Raw genomic sequence first — 18,102 nt, forward strand, 5'->3', positions numbered from 1 at the left:
GCAACATGCAGGAAAGGAATGAGAAAGTACAGTCACTACTGGACGGTGAAGCAACAGCTCCCCCTGTGGCCAGGATCATGAAGCTGGAATGTTAAATGCCTCTGTGTGTGTCTATATTGTATGTTGTTTGTCTGATGGCATTGAATGTTTGCCATATATATGTTCATTGTAATCTGCCTTGAGTCCCCGGAATATAAGAACAGAATATAAATACTGTAAATAAATAAATAAATGAATAATTGATTATTCATGGATTCAATTCAGAATCTTTTCCCTATGAATCTCTAGGTCCTCCAATGTAATTCCACGGTCAGCTTTCAGCAGAAGTCGACCACAGCTGTGCTGGAAGGCCTAGTAATTCCTAGAAAAGTGTTCTCTCAGGAAAAAAATGCAACAATTTCTTTATTTTGATTCTTCACTTCCATAGGGGTCCTGTGCCTCTAACCCAACCTTTGGGCCTCCAGGTGTTTTGGACTTCTGCTCCCACAATTCCTAACAGCTGGTAAGATGGCTGGGATTTCTGGGAGTTGAAGTCCAAAACACCTGGAGCCCAAAGGTTGGGAAAAACTAACCCCTATCAAAGGCACAGAAGAGAAGACCTGTCTTCTGGCTATCATGGCCATTCCCTTTTTCCTAACTTTCTCCCTACATCTTGAGAAGGCATTTAAGATTAGCCCCAAGCTGAGTTGCAAGAGATTATTAGTATTGGATGGGCAATAAGCGTTTGGATGTTAAAGGGGAGTGGGTTCATTTTTACAGCCTTTATTTTTAGTTGTGGAGGAAGGAGGTTGCTGGTCTTCAATCATAATATGGTCAGCCGTAGAGAGGTCACATTTGATATACTTTAAGTATCATAATGGAAAGAAATAATCAATGATGACTTTGTGCAGCAATGCACAATCTTAATGAATACCTGCAATGCTGTACTTTTTTGGAGAAGAGATTATGGAAGGTTGGGGGTAATACAAGATTGCATGAACCCAGCTGCAGAAGTCAGAGAAGCTGAGTCACAGTTTTCCTGTTATTGGTCCACAAATTGCTCGTGATTACTTCTCAAAACCTCTTCCTGTTTAGAATTCATTTACTGAAAAATCCTGATGAATTACTTTTAGCCAGAATTAATTAAGAAACACCATACAACAGACTAAGAATTCAAACCTAATAGTAAGACAACTCAAAAAGATTCCAAAGGGAATACATTGCATTTTGTGGCCTTGTGTCTACTTACTGTGGTATGAGACCAATAGGAATAGTCAAAGCTGAAGCTTTTGGGTGTCTCCTTTGGCTGTTTTGGATTAATGATAGCTAAAAAGAAGCAAAGAGGAAAACATAATATGAATGAGCAGTCCGCAGTCAGTATTTCCATGTAGCAATAAATGATCTCTTTCCTTGAAGCATCCATATTATGGCAACAGCCCTGGTGTTCCTCACTGATTTGGACATGCATTCTGCCTGTGAAAACGACTACAAAGTGACACTTCATATGACACCAGGGTGAACTCCAAGGAATGTTACCTGGCTAATTGCAATGAAGACAGCAAGAAGAACCTTAAGAAACAGGCAAAAGAAACACTCAATAACATAATTGGAGGCTTCTTCTACCATTGCCGACCTGACGTTTTTAAAAAGTGGTCTAATTTAGGAAAATAACATCAGGAATTGAGTTGCAGCATCACCTCACAAATACCCTGACAAAGTAAGAAACTGGGCCCTGAGACACTATACCAATGGTTCTCAGCCTGTGAATCCCCAGATGTTTTGGCCTTTAATGTCCAGAAATCCTAACAGTTTGTCAACTGGCTGGGATTTCTGGGAGTTGTAGGCTGAAACACCTGGGGACCCACAGGTTGAGAACCACTGCAGTACACAATACGGTTTCAGCATGTTGTTATTTTTTCACCCTTTCAACTCAACTTTTGCTTATGTTGACCATATCTTAGGGTTTCCTTGGCAAGATTTTTTTCAGAGGAGGTTTGTCATTGCCTTCCTCTAGATCAGGGGTCCCCAAACTAAGGCCCGGGGGCCGGATGCGGCCCTCCAAGGCCATTGACCTGGCCCCCGCCCTCAGTTTTATAATATGATATTTTAATATCAGTTTTAATAATATAATATATTGTATATACATATAATATTGATAATATTATAATGTTATACAGTATAATACTAATAATAATACCATATAATAATATTAATTATATGTTATATATAATATTACAATATAGTGGTATAGTTCATTATAGTAAAATATAATGCTAATATTGTGCTATGCTAATAATATAAAATATTGTACAGTAGAGTTTCACTTATCCAACATAAACGGGCCGGCAGAACGTTGGATAAGCAAATATTTTGGATAATAAGAAGAGATGAAGGAGAAGCCTATTAAACATCAAATTAGGTTATGATTTTACAAATTAAGCACCAAAACATCATGGTAGACAACAAATTTGACAGAAAAAGTAGTTCAATACGCAGTAATGCTACGTAGTAATTACTGTATTTATGAATTTAGCACCCAAAAATCACGATATATTGAAAACATTGACTACAAAAATGCGTTGGATAATCCAGAATGTTGGATAAGTGAATGTTGGATAAGTGAGACTCTACTGTATGTACATACAGCTGCTCTGAGTCCCCTTCGGGGTGAAAAAGGTGGGATATAAATGTAGTAACTAAATGCAATAAATAAATTCTTAATTTTAGACTTAGCCTCGCCCAAAGACTGAAATGACTTGAAGGCACACAACAACAACAATCCTAATTCACTTGACTGTGTCATTGGCCAGAAGCAGGCCCACACTTCCCATTGAAATCCTGATAGGCTTATGTTGGTTAAAGTGGTTTTCATTTTTAAATATTGTATTGTTCTTTCAATGTTGTTGTTTTATACTACAAATAAGACATGTGCAGTGTGAATAGGAATTTGTTCGTTTTTGTTTTTTCCAAATGATAATTCGGCCCCTCAACAATCTGAAGGATTGTGGACCGGCCCTCTGCTTTAAAAGTTTGGGGACCCCTGCTCTAGATATTAATTACAGCACCTGATATTTCCTGGTGGCCTCCCTTCTGAGTACTCACCAGGTCTAACCCTGCTTAGTTTTTCAGATCAGACATAATCTGGTGCTTTCAAGGAATTTGGGCAAATAACGCCACTTTATGTGGCATTGCTGCATTCTACGGATACTGTGGCTTGTACAATCAGTCCTCCACAGGTGTCGTTTTGTGGCTCTGATTACTCATGGATTTTATCATACAGTTGTACTGGAGGGCCTACAAATTTCAACGAACGTGTTCTCTCAGGTTTTAAAAAATGTATTCTATTTATCCAATGTTTTTCCATTTTTGTGGTGGTTCTCCATCTTGATCCCAGAAAATCCAGAGGGCTGGCTTTAATTTAATGCAGGACTAATATTAATATTATTAATCATAATCATAACAACAACAACTTTATTCTTATATCCCACCCTATCTCCCCCGAAGGGACTTGGGGCAGTGAAAGCCCAGTGAAACAACAATAAAATATATCAGCATAAAATGCATTTCAATTACAATGAGTTAACACATAAAAACATATAAAATATTATAAAACATAACTCAACAAAACCAATAACCGATAGATGAGACTAGCTGTCTCTGACTAATAATGATAACCATATGTTCTCAACTTGCAAACTGCATACAATGCAGTTGTAATATCACTAATAAAGTTGTAATATCACTAATAATGATAACCATATGTTCTCAACTTGCAAACTGCATACAATGAAATATAATGGAATATAGTGGCATAATTATGTATTATGTATCTATGGAACATGGGAAGGGGGAAGCGGGTACTTTCTCTTGAAAAACATTTATATCATCAAACATGATATTTTCTAACTCCCATTCTAAAACATTTCTCCTATAATAGAAAACACAGACTTGATGAAACATTAAATCATAAGAATCTTGCAAAACTGATGTGAGTGTCCAGTTGGATTATTTCTGCTGCCCTATTTGATACCCTTAACGGCATAATTACCTCCTGTGTCTGATCATTAAACATCAACAGATTCTCCCTTATTAATTTTTTTAAAAAATACAGTTTATGACAATAATGAAGTAGGACCAATGGACCAATCTGACAAATGACTACCAGTATTTAAAAAACCTCTAAAATCAGGACAGTAAATAAAGAGCAACACTCAAAATGCAGGGGAATTTCAGACAAGAATCAATCAGGGCCAGCTAACACTTCCTAACAAAGGATTGCCCCAGGCAGCAACCAGCTAAGCATTGAATCTGCAAGGCTATTCAATGCTAATCAAAGTGATCAACTGAAACATTCACATTTGCCTCAAGCAGACAAGAATTCTTTCCCCCACCCTGGACATTCCACAGATATATAAACCTCACTAGTTTCCAACAGATCCCTCAACTTCTGAAGATGCCTGCCATAGATGTGGGCACAACACCAGGAGAGAATGCTTCTGGAACATGGCCATTCAGCCCAGAAAACTCACAACAACCCAACCAATCTGACTGTTTGGGTTTCACCCAGTTTTTCCATTTTAAAATTCAGTTTGTCTTATTTCTCCATCAGTTTGAAAACACATATCCATCTCTGCACAAAACATTCACACCAATCTTGGTACATTTCTTCTGGCACACAATTTTCTGTGTGCATCTTCGCATGCAGATCTCCTTAATCCATGTGTTTTCATACATTACTTTCACTGATACACGCATTGTTGTATATCTTCCTTATCTACATAGTGTTTATTTGTATAGTGTTTATTGCTGAGCTTTTTTGAACCTGATGCACAAATAGTGGAAAAGAACTGCATTCGGATCACGTTTTAGAGCAGGAAGGATAAATAAGTTATGTTCGCATTAAAATTTGAACTGAACAGATCTCATCCTCTCACCCCTACAAGGAGCCCATTCGAGTACTCCTACATCTGATAAAAGAAAACAGCTAAAGTTACAGAGAAATGTCACTTGACAGATGCATCATGGGGAAAGCTTAATCACAAATTAAAGTATGGGTAAGTGAGGAAAGCAAAGATCCCCCATATCGAGAACATAAAATCAATATTGATGAGTAGTTACTGGAAGGAGGAAATGTAACAAGATCAAATGAAATGTATTATATGTGAGTATGAATGGAAGAAGGAAAGAGAGCTAGTAATTTTGAAGATACTAGTCTATAGACTAAGGCCTGCAAACCATTAACTACCTGCTCAGGAATTGTAATTCAAAACTGCTAATAAGACCTGAAATAGATGACCTGCCTGGTAAACTGTGATAAGAACTGTGACAGTGATAAGAGAAATGTTTGCAACTGTTAACAAGGAAGTCAATGCAGAGCTGCTTGTGTTTGCTAACACCAATCAAGAGGAATCAACATCTGGAGCCAGGAAACAACTTTGGGACAACATCAGCAAAAGACTGCTATATAAGTGACCTTATGACAATCCAGAAAGTGTGACAGACAGCGACGTTGTTCACCCGCCATGCTCAGTGGAGATGGTGTACTTGGGAATGGAAGTTCTGCTTTGGGAAAGCAGGATTCTGTTCACTTTTTGGGGCCTCCTTTTCTCAGGGAAAGAGGAAGGAGTGCGTTTTGGAGTCATGTTCTTTTGGAGTTTTGAAGTTTTGGCATTTTGGAACTATGTGTTGGTAGGCTGCAGTGGAAGCTGGGTCTGGCCTAAGCAGGTGCTTCTCCAAGGAGGGAGAAAGGATATGGTAATATTTGTATGCATTAAGATGGATGCATGTTGTGTGTGAATGCTGAGTGAAAATGTAACCCCCCCCCTTTTGTCTGTTTGTTAGCCAATGTAACTGTAGGTTGTTTGTGAATCCAATGTAGTTGCATAGAATCTGTATGTCTGTATGTCTAAATGATGTTCTTTGTTGTTCTGTAAAAGTTCTGCTATACCTCTCAGACTGAAATTGTCATAAAAGGAACCTATGCTTTAAAGTTATTGAAAAGTTATTCATAACATTTTTGGTGTCAGAAGTAGGATATTCTGTTAAGTCTGAGCAGGATATTTTAACCTTTGTTTTAAAAGTATTCATGACAGAAATATGAGGAAGGACTCTCGTGTAGAGCGAAGCAGGATGTATGCAATTTGGTTGTAGTTTGTTTACCACTAATACGGTTGGTGTTTAATAACTAAAAAGAGAATGCCGAGGCTTTAATATTTTGGAAAGAAACGTAATTGTTCAGTGATTAAAGAAAAGCCTACTATACATGCTCAGAGGCACTTTCATTTAACATATTTTTTTTACTTACAGTGACATACCAATTAGCACATGCACATTTTGTGCAAATTTGTATTATGGATCTATGCTCTAAAACATTTCTCATCTGTTCATTCATTCCACTTATCTCCCACATTTCCTTCATTAATGGAATACCAAAAAAAAATTAAATTAAAACACAACAGAAAGAGGAGCACAGGAGTAAAAGACTGAAAACACAATACAAAATATGCCGGGCAGGATATTCAATACCTTCCTATTTGATCCCTTCTGCAGAAAGTGAGGGTAGTTATAATAATAAATAACAAAACTTTATTTATATGCCACCCTATCTCCTCGAGGAACTCAGGGCAGTTTCCAACATAAGAGAAAACAAGACAACAACTTAAAACCATACAACTACTAAACATAATGCAATAATAAACATAAGTATTCAAGACATACAAATCAATCAAGTAACACAGACTTAAGAACTAATGACAGAATACTCCATCAATGAACCAAGATACAGTTGCCAAAGACATGGCAGAATAAAAGAGCTGTTTGCCTGCCAATAGGAAGACAACAGCAAGACAACCTCCCTTGGAATGAAGTGGCCAACGAGAAAACCCTTGGTTGCCATAGACTACAAATGCCTCCTGATTTAGACAATGCCGAATTGGTCATGGGGATTCTGTGTGGGAAGTTTGGCCCAGTTCTATAGTTGGTGGGGTTCAAGGGGCTCTGATTGCAGGTGAACTATAAATCCCAGCAACTACAACTCCGAAATGTCAAGGTCTATTTTCTCCAAACGGCACCAGTGTTCAAATATGTGCATATTGAGTATTTGTGCCAAGTTTGATCCCGAACCATCATTGATTGAGTCCGCAGTGCTCTCTGGATGTAGGTGAACTACAACTCCAAAACTCAAGATCACTGTCCACCAAACACTTCCAGTATTTTCTGATGGTCACAGGAGTTCTGTGTGCCAAGTTTGGTTCACTTCCATTGCTGGTGGAGTTCAGAATTGTAGGTTAACTATAAATTCCAGTAACTACAACTCAAATAACAAAATCATCCCCACACCCTCAACCCCACCAGTATTCAAATTTGGGCGTATCAGGTATTTGTGCCAAATTTGGTCCAGTGAATAAAAATATATTCTGCATATCAGATATTTACATTACAATTCATACCAGTAACAAAATGACAGTTGTGAAGTAGCAATGAAAATAATTTTATGGTTGGGGATCACTGCAACATGAGGATTAAGGGGTCGAGGCATTAGGGGTCGAGGCATTAGGAAGGATGAGAACCACAGCTCTAGCAAGAAAGAGTACACTTATTCAAATGAAGTCCCACTATATAAATGAGACCAGAGATGGGCCATTGACACATAGCCATGATGTAAGGGACTCAGAGGGAATCGCTAAACGAAACCGACAGCCAAACAGGGAGGTCAGTGGGTATGTGCATCAATTACTTAGGTTAACAGCACAGGCAGAGCTATGACGGGTTTCTCCCACAAACGTCAGAGACAGAAAGTGGCAGAGTGTCCTTAATGTCAGCCAGTCACCTTTAAATCTACTGGAAAGCTACTCCCATTGTACATGGTTGGCTAGCTGTTCAGCTAACACTGCCTTGGCCAAGCAGAGGCAGAGGGATGTTCTGCCCAACCTCCCATAATCCCTGCCCTTCTCTTTCTATATTTTCAGCTGCAATAATTCCATCATTGCCATTTCAAAATAGTGTTTTATTTGTGTAATCAATTCATGTTTGTTTCCTAGTTGTCTGGGTGCGGCAATGAAGTGGCAACTTCGATAGATTGCATGTATTAACACATTCTAGTCAGAAGGCATTCTCTTAGCTTGTCAGAACAGTGGATTTCCTGAAATTGCAGTGCTGTACAAAAAAGGTTAACCAAAACGGAAGCTATGGCTTGTTTTGAGAAAATCTTTGGATGGCCCTATCACAAACACACATCTTTTTTTCTTTGCTAAGTGGCCTATCCAGTAAAGTTGTATGGGAAAGCAAACAACTAATCTGAAGATGATGCTTCCAAGAGTGCATCTGTATTGTACAATTAATGTAGTTTGAACACTCCTTTGACTGCCATAGCTCAATGCTATGGATTTTCAGAGGTTGTAGTTTGATGAGGCATTATTTGCAAAGGAGGCTAAAAACGCTGTAAAATTACAACTCCTATGATTCCATAGTATTGAACCATGGCAGATAGTGGCGTCAAACTGCATTAATTATACAGTCTAGAGATTTATTTATTGTGTCAGAAGCAAACCGAGGGTACAGTTGTAATGTATTTAAAAACACAAAAAAGTTAAAAACTTGGCATGATACTAAATGTACTTTGACCAGTAGCTGGCCACTAGGAGTGCCTCTGGTGTTGCTATCTGAAGGTCCTCCATGGTTCATGTGGTAGGGCTCAGGCTGCATTATAGTAGGTGGTCTGTGGTTTGCTCTTCTTCACATTCGCATGTCATGAACTCCATTCATAGCCCCATTTTTTAAGACTGGCTCTGCATATCATAGTCCCAGAACGCTGTCTGTTCAGCACCTTCCAAGTCTCCCAGTCTTCTGTGTGCCTAGGAGGGAGTTTCTCATTCGGTATCAGACATGGCTTGAGGTTCTGGGTTTTATCCTGCCACTTTTGGACTCTCACTTGCTGAGGTGTTCCTGCGAGTATCTCTGCGGATCTTAGGAAGCTGTCCTTGATTTAAGGCATTGGCATGCCGGCTGATATCCAAACAGGGGATGGACCGGAGATGTCGCTGCCTTTGCCCTTTCATTATTGGCTGCTACTTCCTGGTGGATGTCAGGTGGTGCAATACTGGCGAAACAGCACAATTTCTCCAGTGGTGTGCGGCATAGACATCCTGTGATAATACGGCTGGTCTCATTAAGAGCCACATCCACTTTTTTAACATGGTGAATGTGTTTCACACTGGGTATGCATACTCAGCAGCAGAGTAGCAAAGTGCAAGTGCAGATGTCTTCACTGTGTCTGGTTGTGATCCCCAGGTTGTACCAGTCAGCTTTCGAATGTTATTATTTCTAGCGTCCACTTTTTGCTTGACAGTCAGGCAGTGCTTCTTGTAAGTTACAGCACAGTCCAGAGTGAGTCCCATTACCATATCCCCACTTCTACATATCAGGTATCCATGTGAGATAGCTTTTTAAAAGCAGAATAACCTTTTTAGAGTGCAACTACCTCAATCCTCTAACTAGTATGGACTTGCCAGCTGGTGGGCTCTGGCAGTTATCATGCAAAAGAAAACCTTCCAGAATTTGATATAAAGCACGCATTATCCTTGTAGTGACCCTGAAGAACATTTCAGGAAAATACAAGACATGGAGGCAAAAGCATTACATGGCTGGTAAGAGCCTTTTCCTTCATGTTTCAACTGCCATTGATTTAGCCTCAGAGGGAGAAAATAACAGTCTGAAGAGGAAAAGAGCTCCATAGTGTCTTTGCTCAGTAGCTGGGGATGCAAAGAAGTCTTATACCAGCCAGGTCCCCCTTCAGCAGTTCAGCCTGGTGTATAGCTGAGTCCTCCTTCAATTCAGCAAGAAGGGAAGCTGGAAGAGAGATCCACAGGTGCTCATGAAAGATAACAAATTCATCATCTGGTGCTGGAAAAAGCTACCTGCCCATAGCTGTCAGACACACTCTCTAAATCAGTGGTTCCCAACCTGTGGGCCGTGAAACCTAAAATAAGGTCTGTGAAATGGCAACTACTGGATGGCATATGTTCTGTATCAGAAACTAGAACTGATGTGGTCTATCCAATGCATCAGCACCCCAAATAACCAAACCAAATCTAAACTTGACCAAAAACCTATTCGTAACCCTTTTGGCATTAATGTTGGAGAGTGGTCCCTGGTCAAAGTGGTCCCTGGTCAAGTTGTCTCTGGTCAAAGTAGTCCCTGCCTGGTCAAGTGGTCCCTGGTCAAAAAAAGGTTGGAAACCACTTCTCTAAATAATATCATACAAATAGTGTGGACTGAGATAAGTGTCATTTAAACAGTGAGAAGCCAGTGTCTCTTTGGCTGGCTGCTGAAAGCAACTTCAGTCCACCCCATGACCTCCAGACCCTGCTCTTGTATGTCTAGGATTTATGACCCTGGGACTGCTCACTGGCTTCTCCATTTGGACTTTGTACTGATTTATGGCTTCTTGGTCTCTGATCTATTACTGCAGATTCTATGCTTCTGTTTTTTAGCTCCTAGGCAGGACAGGTGAGAGGCTCTTCCTCCCTGTTCCAAGTGCCATTCTTATGGTCTTTGAGGGAGAGAAGAGCAGCCAACATCTGCTGGACTTATTCCCCTCCCTCACTGCCATTCCTTTTTCCTTGTATGTCTTATTTACACTGTAAGCCTGGGTGGAGGGAACTGTCCAATTAATGATGTGTAACCTGTCTTGAAGATCTATTCAACCAAACACAACAGTGAGGTATAAATATCTAAATAAATTTGTAAAAACATGCTTTGCATCTTTATGATCCCCAGTAGAAGCTTCTGAGACAGGGAAACCTAGGACTTTAAGCATTTGGAAACACAGAGACTGTCTCATTTGCAGAAGCTCCTCTGACTGACCTTTAACTTCAGTAAGACTTCCAACTCTTGATCCTAGAAGCAATTATAAGGAATCAAACAAAACAAATATAGGGGATGTCAGCTGAAAGCAATTTAACCACTTGAAATTTGCCTCCACTCACAACTCATACCCGCATTAAAATTCTGTGCCATATTTCTCCGTCGATGTTGAGAGTGTTGCCATGGCAATCCAATGCACCGAGGTTGGCTTGCGCTGCCTTTTCTCTTTAATTGTTTGTCGCTTTTTAAAATGAGAGGCACACCAAACAGAAGCATGCGCAGGGAATAATGGGGAGCCTAAAAATAACATTTCCATAATTTTAAGCGTCATTCAAATGACCTTCCCACAGAAGAAGATGGTGCTGAGTGAGGAATTACATTCGTAAACAGGCAGCTGATTTGCCATTCAAATCAGGAGACTTAATCATGTAAGCTTGATGATGCCAAGAAGAGGTTAGTTCTTAGGGAAAGGAAGCAAAAAGAAAATCAAAGGGAAAGAGGACACATTAGTAATGAAGGAAAAACATGCAAGGCAGCAATAAATGAGAGCTAATGATTACTGTGCTATTTTCACATTCAGGACTACAAGTGGGCAAGGAAACATTTCCTGAGGTAGGAGGGTAGATGGAAGAAATTATTGTGGAGAGTCACTACCAGAAAAGGCATTTGTCATTACCGGTTTCCCTCATAATTCCTCCAATTTGATATTGTGGATTACTAGCAGGGACATCCACAAAGGGCTGGGCTTTAGAACAGCTAGTAAATCACCAGTAGTAATAAGATCTACCAACTGAAAGATGGCCAGTTTGAAGCTCGGTTGGGGTGAGCACTCGAACGTCAAGCCCAGCTCCCTGTTTACCTAAGCAATTCGAAAACAGCTTAGAATGATAAGTAAAGAAATTAGGTACCGCTAATTAGCAGGAGGAGGTATTTTAGGACACCATGAAGACAAAGACCAGAAATGCAACAACCAAAAAGGAAGGTGGAAGGAGGAAGTCCTGATGGTTCTTTGTCATAGAGAATGGGGGAACAGCATCCCTCGTTACTGAATCCGAACTCAACCTCCAAAGCATCCAAACTGGACTTTGAGACAACATACTTCCTTTCTGTCTCTTCTGTCCTGTCTGTCGGCATTGAATGTTTGCCGTATATGTGTTCTGTGATCCGCCCTGACTCCCCTTGGGGAGATAGGGTGGAATATAAATAAAGTGTTGTTATTATTTTATTATTATTATTATTATTAATAATAATACATTCCTCATTTTAGATATGCAAACATGGCATACAAATCAATGACAGTCAATGGTGTTGTGTGGTTTCCAGCTTTTGATAATACAAATGCCAGTTAGATTCATAAAAATTAGGAAGATACTGATAATCCTTGATTTAACCATATAATACTAATGGGATTAGTTATTAATGATGGCACTCATGCCAGTTGACATGCTACCAAATTTTTCAGCTCCTAGGATTTGTTCATGTGCATGTGTATGTGTTCATGCATGTGTGTGAACATTCCTACCAAGTAAGAATATGCTGCCAATCAGAGAAACGTGTGATATGTTAATAAAAGATTAATTTCCATGCCAAAGCCAGGGTTTGAGAGTTCTTAAATTACAGCTTGAAATGAGAAACAAGTCTTTCATAGGTCTTTTGTGGTGATTTTGGCACACAATGTGAAAGCTCTGAGCCAACAGATTCAGAGTAAATGCATCCAAACAATGATTTGAACAAAATTCTGCGGCATATGCCTCCCATTGCAGTGAATCTCCCCATGGCACTCAATTAATCTAAATGGACACAATGTGAACTTGACTTTTATGCACAGTACACCGTTAAATGGATTTATGATATCAGTGCTAACAGCTCTTGATAAAAGTAATACCATAAGTCTTTAAAATACATGAGTGTATTTTAGAGGATTGTGGCATAAACCTTCAATGATTTCAAAGGGTTCTAGTAGACAACATCAGAGACAGCTACAAAATCTTCACATGTGTCATTATATATATTTTTTTAAAATCTATCAGATGACAGAGTACGTGTCTTTTTCTGTCTTGTATTGACGCAGTATGTCTTTAACCAAGGATGCTTAGGGAATGCAAAAGCGCTAAAATGCACCGCCAAATGTAACTCCTGTGGAGGAGGAGAGAATGCCATCAATATGCCAGGAGCTTTTGAAATGCAGAGAGCTTCATGCTTTGCTTTGCATGTTGCTTTATCACATAATTATAAGATATACACACATACAAAATCTGTAGTATGGTATTTGTAGAAGATCAAACCATGGAATTGTTATATGAGGAAACAAGAGGGATAACATTAGATTCAACAGCCCCATTTGGTGAGAATCCAGGATATACACGTAATATATTTCTGCATGTAAGAGCAATAATAGATAAGATGAGATAGTATAAGATAATGCATATCTAACTATTTTGCCTCTCTACTGCTAGTGTTAATTATTATTTACGGACACAGTGCTCTCTTTGTGTTCTTCTTGTTTCATGGCCTGGGCCGGATTTTGCTAATGTGTCATTCCAATTAAGGACAATGGATGAGATTTCCCCAAAGCTGCTAAGTATGCAATTGTTTGTCTTTAATGAGCTGCTTAATTTCTTCACATCTGCCCTGGATAAAAATACCTCCCTCATGCAAGTAGCACAGCTGGGGAATGAACCCTACCTACAGCAGTAGCGTCTGCAAAAGCCTGGGGAAATGGAGCAAACAAAACTCTTCTCTGGTGTCTTTGTTCCTTCCTGGTCCCTAAATTAATGATAAGTCTTCCTGTAAAGACTTGGCAGTTGCTAAGGAAACTGCCTTGGGGTACCATGTTGGCAAGCCTGCCCATCAAAGCAAATGTAGCGCAAACCACTAATAGCTGAACGGCACACACAGAGAAAACAAGAATTATTGTATTTACCAAATCAAATAATCTTCAAAATACAAGGAATGGGCTTTGAGGTGTCACTATTTCCTGCCTTGAAAAAACAAACTCTCAATTTAATCCTTGCTCTGTTTGTTTTCTGGTTTGAGTTTTTTTGTTAGGAATTTGATGTCTTATAGTCAGCGTCATACTATTGTAGCAATTATCCCAGATTTTAAAATGTATATCTTAAACCACACTCAGTCTAATGTATTATATGTTATACATTTCATCCTTTTGTGTTTGTGTAGTTTGTGTTGTTTTTTGTCCTAGAATCAATTCACACGATTCTGTACCCAGAATTGAATTTGCATTTGCCATATTCAAACCCAATAATCAAGCAACTACACCACATTGGAGCCTCCAGTGGCGCAGCAGATTACAACTGCTGTGCTGCTGAACTTGCTGACCGAAAGGCTGGTGGTTCGAATCTAGGGAGCGGAGTGAGTGCCTATTGTTAGCCCCAGCTTCTGCCAACCTAGCAGTTTGAAAACATGCAAATGTGGGTAGATCAATAGGTTACCTGATGGGAAGGTAATGGCACTCCATGCAGTCATGCCAGCCACATGACTTTGGGGGTGTCTACGGACAACGCTGGATCTTCAGCTTATAAATGGAGATGAGCTCCAATCCCCAGAGTCGGCCACAACTAAACTTAATGTCAGGGGAAATCTTTACCTTTACCTTCCACCACATTATTGAAGCAGGAGATGCATGGATTGAAACAATGAGCAGAATGTAATCATGCTTCTTTTACTTCTCAACGGGAAAGCATGGCAATATGAGGTACTGTATATTAAATTCTTCTTCTTTTAGTACATATTCAGAAATATTATTTCAATGAGAAATACTATTCCTATAAACATATCCTCTCTTGCTTCTTTTTATATACATTATTATAGCAATGAGAAGTGGCAATGGCAGGAGCTCCAAGGTCAGGAATGAAGCTTTTACTTTTATTGATTTGATCCTCAAATGACGTAAGTACAAGGAAATAGGTAAGAATATCGTTCAGAAACCACAGTAAAAGGCTGGTCTGTATATTCAGATCTCTTCACAAGTCATGATGACTTATTTTACTGATGCCACTGCTGATGCAATTCTGTTTTGTACATATTAATTTAGCTGTAGGACATCTAGTAACAAAATGCATTGAACCTTTACCTCCCGTTCTGCCAAAACAAATACTTTCATATATCGGAAGTTTGGAGGACTGAATGTTCTTCCCCATACAACTGATAATAGATTTTGTATTTTAAGACAATTTTAGAATCCTCAGCAACAGGCAATATCATAATCTCTTTATAAGGAAGGTTGTGGTCAATGTCTCATGTCTTTGCTGCAATATTCCCTGGAGGCTCTATCCAACCTTGCTCAGCTTTAGCTTCTCTATAGAAGATGTGCACACTAAAATATGGGTATTACATTCAGCCAGATTCTGAAAATTTGTTAGATTTTCTTTTTCAAACCATCACATCTTGTGGCACTGAATGCTACTGTATGGAAGTCTTGCTGTATGATCAAAAATAGTGTTTTGCTCATCTTGAAATTATTGTTCTTCATCAGTTCATCACTCCCTCCCAAATGTCATAATGATGAAATAATGTTCTCAACTGCATAATGTGTTACTTCCCAGTCAGAAAAAGTCCAGCTTTTAAAATACCCTTCCACAAAACTATTATTTCACTCTGTGTTCACATGAAAATGATGATTTACTGAAGCTATCTATATAACTAAGCCACAGGCAGGTTGACCTCCGAGTCCCATGGCCTTTTGTCTGGCCTTTTGTTCATGTAAGGATGACTTCAGTGTCATTATTTTCATCACTTTCCAAGTTTTGTTTTATTTGTGCTCTGTTGCTCCTCCACGTTTACTACACCTTTTCAAAAACAGGGCTACAAAAGCTGCTGAGATCCATGCCTTCAATCCAAATAATACCATAGTTTCTTATGGCAAAAAGAACCTTAGACCTATGTTTTTCAAAGTCCAGTTCCCTACCCTTCTAAGCAAAGCTGCTTTCCACTTTAACATAGTCAGTTGGATGGTAGGTAAAGTGTAGGTTATGTGTAATGCATTCAGGTAGGTAGATAAGCAGGTAGAAATAAAGACCATTGTGACATTTTCTGACAACATGGGAATCCTAATGCATTGTGTGGTATAGAAGGAGCCTCAGGTGGCGCAGTGGGTTAATCCCTTGTGCCAGCAGGACTGATGACTTGAAGACTGGGTTGCTGACCTGAAGGTTACCGGTTCGAATCCAACCTGGGGAGAGCAGACATGAGCTCCTTCTATCAGCTCCAGCTCCATGCGGGGACATGAGAGAAGTCTCCCACAAGGATGGTAAAAACATCAAAACACCCTGGACAACATCCTTGCAGATAGCCAATTCTCTCACACCAGAAGCGACTTGCAGTTTCTCAAGTCACTCACAACACACACAAAAATGTGGTATAGAAATGACCCATGTCTATGAGAGTATTTGAAGGTGTAGAAGTAATGGTATTCCACTGTTAGCAAACGATCAAGAGCAGGACATCATATATTTCCATGAGATGAAACATTTGTTTTGAGTGGCTGCTCCTTTTTTGCAAAAATGTAACCAATGTTTTTCAAAGGTGCTATTTCCACTTCCAAAAATAAAAAGACAATCCTGTTTCAGATTTCAAAAATAAAAAATAAAAAATTAAGGAAAACCACTGTTTTCCTTAAAATAGTAGCAGTATCATGGGGCAATTTTCTAATCCAAGAAGAAGTCTCTACTAAGGAAAATGTCCCTCAGTACAGGGCTGTTCTTTGCGCTGGCCATCTTACAGTCAAACAGAACACTTTTATGGTGAAGGGTGCATGGGTGTGGGGAAGAGGCTTTATTTTGTGTGGGATAGGGGTTTCGGGTGCATGTATGGTCTGTCATGTGTAATACGTCATGTGTTGTTTGAATGTTATGGTGAACTCTTATATTTTAAAAATAATGAGTAGAAAGCTTAGACTGAAACAGTGGATAACATGTAGAAATAGCAAGACTATATGTTTTAAATTAAGCTACTGATATTAATATGTACTCAGTCAGAATTAACTGGTTGATTGATTAGTGTAGATATAAATGTAGGCATCAAAATGATGGTTACCTGACTATATCTGCTATGATTTGTTGTTCTGTTATGAACCATAACTAAAATAAATTCTTTAAAATTTCAACCAAAACACTACCATGATCTTTAAAAGTTAATTTGGCAAATGTGGTGCACCATCTGCTGTTTTTTAGTCCACTGCTCTACTGCACAAGCAATAGATGCATCACTATTCCACTAAATGGTGCCAATGTATGATAGGTTTTTGATTAGAGTTTCTTCCAGTTTGAAGCTGGAAGGGGAAAATGTCCTGTGCCACATTTCATCCAGTGCAGAAATATAGTTCAGCTGATATTACCATCACATTAGATGAACAAGATGAATTTCCTGTGATGTTCCCAGCTGCCAAGTATCTTCATTCCCAGAACATGATATGTTGGCATTGCAAAAACACCAGATTTTCCTGGTTTATGTGGGATATAATGCTGGAATGAATTGATTACTGCTGGTAAAGGTCCATCCATGATGTGTACTATTTTCAAATCTGATCCAAAAATACAGTCAGCGTGTTCCAAAAGGCAGGCAGACATTTTATCAGTCGCTGTATATACTGCTCTTGCTTCCAAATTGTTGAAACTCAAGTGACTTGTGAGGTCACAAAATCTTCATTGAGCTCATTGCTGCTCTCAAGGTACCTTAAAACTGACGTTGTGCTTTCTCCAAGGTTTCATCTCTCTGTTTGTTTTTTTTGTACTCCTACCTCTTATGACATTAAGATCGCTAGTCCTTCAGGTCTCTTCAAAATAAACAGGGATACTGGGAAATGAAGTCCAAAACACCTGGAAGATTGGAGTTTGGGGGACACTGTTGTAAGGAAACACTGATATTCATCACATAGTACAATGTCTTCATTTTCAGTAAACATTCTTGGAACCATTCTTTCAGAATGGTTATTGAAATGCATTTTCATTTCAGGCATTTCTACACTGTAGAAAACAAAACACAAAAATAGGTGTCCTTTTCCCTATTTCCAGCAGTGAAAATTAAGGTCTGCCATCTCCCTCATCCAGATAATTTGCAAATCTATGCAAACATACTTACTGCTGATGGGGCCACCAGAAATTTAGTGCCCAGTGATATCAATATCTCCCTGGAAATCCTGACTGTGAGCCCTAGCTGGTGGGCACCTAATTCCATATTTCCAGCTTCACAAACAGGACCAGGGGCTATTCCTAGTAAATAGTCATTCCTTAAGTGAAAGGGCGT

General features: G+C 39.2%; 1 protein-coding gene across 30 annotated transcripts in view; it reads right to left on the bottom strand.

Moving 5' to 3' along the window:
- Positions 1–18,102, bottom strand: part of kif1a (kinesin family member 1A) — a 138,729-nt gene that overhangs the window by 87,855 nt on the left and 32,772 nt on the right. For all 30 annotated transcript variants that reach the window (XM_003218379.3, XM_008106434.2, XM_062976456.1 and 27 more), the window contains exon 3: positions 1,229–1,305. In XM_003218379.3, the coding sequence (XP_003218427.1) occupies positions 1,229–1,305 (77 nt within the window). The remainder of the gene's footprint in view (positions 1–1,228; positions 1,306–18,102) is intronic.

Source organism: Anolis carolinensis, chromosome 3 (assembly GCF_035594765.1).
Source record: "Anolis carolinensis isolate JA03-04 chromosome 3, rAnoCar3.1.pri, whole genome shotgun sequence".
NCBI lineage: Eukaryota > Metazoa > Chordata > Lepidosauria > Squamata > Dactyloidae > Anolis > Anolis carolinensis.